Source organism: Lathyrus oleraceus, chromosome 7 (assembly GCF_024323335.1).
Source record: "Lathyrus oleraceus cultivar Zhongwan6 chromosome 7, CAAS_Psat_ZW6_1.0, whole genome shotgun sequence".
NCBI lineage: Eukaryota > Viridiplantae > Streptophyta > Magnoliopsida > Fabales > Fabaceae > Lathyrus > Lathyrus oleraceus.
Window position 1 is genome coordinate 388,924,604 of NC_066585.1, and position 6,106 is coordinate 388,930,709.

At 41.8% G+C, this 6,106-nt stretch overlaps 1 protein-coding gene across 1 annotated transcript; it reads left to right on the forward strand.

The window, feature by feature from the left end:
• Positions 1–294: 294 nt before the first annotated feature.
• LOC127103974 (uncharacterized) lies at positions 295–4,129 on the forward strand. The gene is made up of 3 exons (XM_051041198.1): positions 295–1,072; positions 1,139–1,854; positions 4,109–4,129. Exons 1-3 carry the CDS (start codon positions 295–297, stop codon positions 4,127–4,129), a joined length of 1,515 nt encoding a protein of 504 aa, XP_050897155.1.
• The last annotated feature ends 1,977 nt before the right edge of the window (positions 4,130–6,106 follow it).

Here is a 6,106-nt window from a genome sequence, read left to right on the forward strand (position 1 = left end):
AACAATTCTTCCATATATACTCAACCACATAATACATTTATTTCGCCAATTCAAAATTCTGGCTATGGCATGAACCATGTAGGTCGAAATACCCAATCACAAGGAGTCCCCACCTTATTACCTACCCTTACAACGAATAACCAGGAAACCTTTAGACAACAAATTGATGCCAGTAACCATGATATGGTAGGAGTTCTGGCCAGAGAAATGAATATCATTTTTTCTCCCCTGATACAGAATGTGAATCGGACTAACACTGACAATGCCCAAACATACCAACAACTGTCAGCGTAGATGGGACGCATATCAGATTTCCTAGGCGCTCCACAGTCTTCTGTTCGACGCAGGCCAAACCAGGTTATAATCCAGGGAGAAGAACCAACTATAGATCAGGTTCGACCACCAAGGCAAGCGCCTGACGAAAGGGTCATAGGGGCAAGATTGGAACAACAGTCAATTCGACGGGAAGTCCCTGAAGAACAACCTAGGAGAGTGATAATGGTTAATAGAGACCAGGATGCAGACGAAGTAATTCATAGGGTCAGGCGGGAAAACATGATGGAAAATGACTTAACTAGTATGATAGAGAGAATCATGGCCCAGAATGGCCTGAATACAGGAATTCGACGGCCAAATTATTCCTCTCCTTTATCAGAATATGTCCTACAAATAGAATTACCAAGGGGTTGTAAAATCCCTAAGTTCACCAAATTCTCAGGGGACACTAGTGAATCCACTATAGAACACATAGCCAAATACATGACTGAGGCAGGGGATTTGGCGAACAGTGAGAACCTAAGAACGAAATATTTCCCCAGTTCTTTAACAAAGAACGCCTTCACGTGGTTTACAACTTTGCCACCAAATTCCATAGATGCTTGGCCTCATTTGGAAAGATTGTTTCATGAGCAATTCTACATGGGCCAAACTAAGATAAGTCTTAAGGAATTAGCCAGTATCAAAAGAAAATTCACCGAACCTATAGATGATTATCTGAATAGGTTCCGTTTGTTGAAATCTAGATGCTTTACAATAGTGTCTGAACACAAGTTGGTCGAAATGGCCGCTGGAGGTTTAGACTATTCCATCAGGAAAAAGTTAGATACCCAACATCTAAGAGATATGGCCTAATTAGCAGACAGGGTTCGACAGGTCGAACGCTTAAAATCAGAAAAGGCAAGAGCGAATAAGAATTATAAGAAAGAGAGGGTTGCTTATGTCGAATTCGAAGATGGGGAGTCTGAAATCTCTGATGACCCTTATGGTCTTGAGGAATTCGAAGTAGATTTGGCTGAATTAAAAAAAGCACCACCTTATGCCTGCAAATTACTTACACCTTCGAATGGCAGGAACCCTATCGAAACTGAAAAGAATAATAGATTTCCTAAAAAGACTTACACATTTGATGTTACCAAATGTGACGAGATCTTCGATTTATTAGTAAAAGATGGCCAAATGATAGTGCCTCATAATACCAAAATTCCTCCATTAGAACAACGAAAGAAAAAAGGCTTCTGTAAATATCACAATTTTTTAGGCCATAAAACCTCACAATGCTTTCTTTTCAGGGATCTTATTCAGAATGCAATTAGGGATGGCCGCCTCAAGTTCGCTGATAAAGGAAAAAACCAGATGAAGGTTGACGCTAATCCCCTCAACATTGCTGATACAAATTATGCTGAACCTGTCGAAATCAACATGATTGACGTAGGGGAAGCAGAGGCTGTAAAGGCAACAAGAACTGAAGGCTATGCGCTAGATGGAAAGCAGGCTACTGATGGCCTAAATCACGATGTTCCCTTTAGAATCTCTGAACTAGGGGGAACAAAACTAAACTGGAGACTTTACTGGGGAGTAAAGGACTCGAACTGGGGAAAAGAAGATTTCCAAAGGAAGACACCTCCATTGGAAAGACACAAGCTGACTCAAACTATCCACAAAGGATACTTCGGATGAAAATCCGGACTCGGACTGGGGAAAAAGATTCACAAAGAACCTCCCTGTCAGGGAAAACTGCATATATTGGGGAAAACGCCAATACAGCAAAAGGGTAAAAATCACCACAGGAAACTCCACTGGAGAAGGTCTAACAAAGAGACTCTCTTGGGGAAGCAACAAAGAATGAGGTGTTACCGGTATAAGGGTAACAAGCTTAGGAAGAATGAATATCTAAGACCGGTATAAGGGTGAGAGATATCAATCAACCAAACATCTGAGAAAGACCTGAAAAAGGTACATCAACTCAGGAAAATCTGACTCCACAGGGGACCAAAGTCATAATAGGGAGCAGAAAGGAAGGAACACCAGGGATACCGGTTACTGGGTATATAATAGGTGACCTACCGAAAACGTGAATTGGTATATATGCCAAAACACTCATCATCCGAAAGGAGGGCTTGAAAAAGCAAATCGACTTACAGGATGGACATTCGAATCCGCAACGGGAAAACGAATCTTACTCAGCTGGGGAAACAAACCCAAAGAGCGCATGAGATATAATATCCATTACCGTCAGAACGTGGATAGCATACTCGCATGAGATATATCATCTATTACCGTCAGAACGTAGACAATATACTCGCATGGAAGGAAACACCAGGGATACTGGCTACTGGGTATATAATAGGTGACCTACCGAAAACGTGAATTGGTATATATGCCAAAACACTCATCATCCTGAAAGAGAAAAACGCAAACTTATCAAAGGATGGATATTCGATTCTACAAAGAATATGAATCTTACTCCGCTGGAGAAAATCAACAAAGGATTCCAACCAAAGAGCGAATGAGATATATTATTCATTACCGTCAGAACATGAATAATACACTCGAAAAGGAAGAGACACCAGAGATACCGGTTACTGGGTATATAATAGGTGATCAACCAAAAAGAGAGACAATCGATACCAACAACAACAGGGTAAACGAAAGATAACTCACAGGGGATAAATTGCAAGCATCCGGCAATCATCTAGGAGACAAAGAATATTCGATTCCATGAAGGAAAAACGAATCTTACTCGACTGAGGAAACACAACAGGCTTCAACTGTAGAGTGCATGAGATGTATTATCCATTACCGTCAGAACGTGGATAATACACTCGCATGGAAGATTATCCACAACCGGCTACTGGGTTAATAAAGGATAAATCGACCGAAAAGAAAGGCATCGGGATACCAAAACTAGGTATATAAAGATGACCAATCAAAGGGAGCAACAATCATTACCAAGCAAAAAGGGTAAATGAAAGAAGACCCGCTGGGGATGAATTGCATAAACAACAATTATCCACAAGGACTTGCTGGTGACTTCAAAGGGGATAACATTGCAAGCATACGACAATGATCCAGAAGACTGCTGGGGATACAATTGCTAGCAAAAGGCAATTATCCAGAAGCAAGGGAGGAATATCAACACCGAATAACGGATGAAGATAACCACAAAGAGTAACCATCATCGGTTAGGATGAACAACAAGGTTAACTCTGCAAAGGGGAGAAATTAGGGTTTACAACTACCGAATACGGGGTAGAAGACCAAAACTCTGGCTGGGGATAGGGTTGCTAGCATCCGACAATTATCCACAAGAAAACACAGACTCCGTCGGGGAATAAAACCACAACAACATGGGATTTACAACTACCGAATACTGGGTAGAAGACCACAAAATCCACCATCAACCAGACTGAACCACAAAGGTTACCTCTGCTAGGGAAAAAGAGATAGGACTTACAACTACCGAATACGGGGTAGTGGCCAAAACTCTGATGAGGATAAAAGATAGGGTTTACATCCACCGAATACGGGGTAGAAAACCAAAACGTCCGCGTGGGAATGAAAGAATCACAATTCCGCAAGGAAACAAAATAGGGTTTATAACAAACCACCAACTGCTGAAGAGCAGAAAAACTAGGATTTACGACTACCGAATACTGGGTAGAAAACCATCGACTCTTGCTGAGGAATAAAAGGTATTTAACCATAAATTCCGCCAAGAAGAGGGAACATAGGACTTACAACTACCGGTATGAAGGTAGAGGCCCAAACTCCGCTGGGGATAAAAAGAATTATTGCCGGTTACTGGGCAATTTATTCATTTATTCCACAGGGAAGCACGAGAAACAGCTGACAAATGCCAATTCAGGGTCAAACTGAAAAGACAGGCTGAATCAAGACTCATCCTATGAGGATATAACTCAAATAGGAAGATCCATCCCAATATATGTGTTGGGAGGAAACGGAAAAAACCGTCATCCACGAGGATATATCTCAGTGGGAAACTGCAGAAGGAAAGACAAACACTTTCTGCTTATGGGGCTGACTCTATATGAAGAGATTAGACACCCGACATCTGCTTGGGAAGATCTATTGGAGATCTATATCACCCATAGCAGGAGACGACAAACAAGAGATATATGGCAAAAATGCAACATGAATATCTGAATGTTGAAAATATGCATGAATATGCGTGATTTATGTTTGATGAATGCTGACAAAACATACATATCTAACACGAACAGGCCCAGGAATCACACGCCCGGTACTACACTTCCAGGGGAAAAACCAACTGGAAAGCCAATCTGCCGGAGATCCAAATGCTGAAAAGCAAAGATCTGCGGGAAGGCAAAAGATTAGAGGATATCACGAAATCTCTGAGTGATGGATCAATAATCAACCCAACTGGTGAACAGAAAGTCACAACAGGCAACAACGGCCATAAAGACAAATCTGTTGGGGAAAAGGAGAAATCCCGAGATATCTGCAGGGAGATCCTCAGTATCGACTGAGAACAAGAGTTCACTACACAGGCGAGAACTGCCACGAAAGCAACTCCACACAATTCCGCTGGGGAACAACCCACTGAGGGAGAACAAATCATCCATGTAGAATCTACTGCACAAGCAACTCTACCTGGGGAGAACACAAGTAGCCACTCCATCGGGAAAACACCCACTGATGGAAAAACAGATCACACAAGTAGATTCTGCAACAAGCCACTCTACTGAGGATCAAAAGCAATTAGGAAATCAACCCAATCTCTGGATGCTAGACCACCAACTGACCCTACTGGGGAAACAGAGATTTTAATAAGCAGAAACTACCACAAAAGCAACTCTGTCGAGGATACCAGCTCTGGCGGAGACTCTGTGGGGATTATCACAGATGCAATCTTGACTCTGTTGGGGATACCAACTCTTTTGGGGATTTTGCATAAATACAATCCACCAAACCACAAATCTACTGACGGCTAGGGAATCCACTGAAGGACCCACTGGGGATATGGAGGAGAGCTGGGGGATCAACCACCGAATGCTACACCTTCCAAAAACAAAACAACAACTGCTGAGGGGGAAAATAATCACTACCCTGCTGAAGGCTAAACGCTCTGGTGGGGAGATAGCAACAACTCCGCTGGCGACAATGCTGAGGAAAGCGGTAAAGTACCGGGATATCAATCCACCAACCACTGAATCTTCAAAAAGAAAGCAACCATGCTGAGGAGAGAAACAACAACTCCGCTAGCGACTGCACTGGAGAGAGTGACGGGGTACCGGGGTTTCAAACCACCAACTACCGAATCTTCCAAAAGGAAAACACCCATGCTGGGAGAGAATACTGCTGGAGAAGAAAACAAAATTTTCAACAAGCACTCTGCTTGGGGAACAACCCATAACAACAACTCTGCTTGGGGAACAACCCCAACAACAAAGCAGGATAAAGAGGATACAACCATGTCAGGAATATGAACAAATGTCTTACCTGTTGAAAATCATGCCACCCTTGGGAGAGCACTGAGAAATTCTTAAGTATCCTTTCATCATTGTGAATGTTCACTTTGTTTAAAACAACAATTTTGAAAAAATTTATTTGTTGAAAACAATGACATTTTATCAATTAAAACATGCAAAACATTTGTTGAATTGAAACAAATAAGAGTGCAAATAATTGGATAAAAAGCTCAAATTGATTTGATGGAATGGTAGCCTGCAAATGGCAAGACTCCATAGATCTGTACAAATTCGAAATCAGTGATATATATTGGAAGAGGGCTACATTGAACATAATGATCCTTTCTCTACCAATTTGAATCTCGATGTATTCGAAG

Excerpts from the sequence above, each read along its gene's own strand:
- LOC127103974 (XM_051041198.1), top strand. The coding sequence starts at position 295 with ATGGGACGCATATCAGATTTCCTAGGCGCTCCACAGTCTTCTGTTCGA. Across the intron at positions 1,073-1,138 it reads GGTCGAAATGGCCGCTGGAG|ACAGGGTTCGACAGGTCGAA; the intron begins GTTTAGACTATT and ends CCTAATTAGCAG. Across the intron at positions 1,855-4,108 it reads ACTGGAGACTTTACTGGGGA|GGAAGCACGAGAAACAGCTG; the intron begins GTAAAGGACTCG and ends TTTATTCCACAG.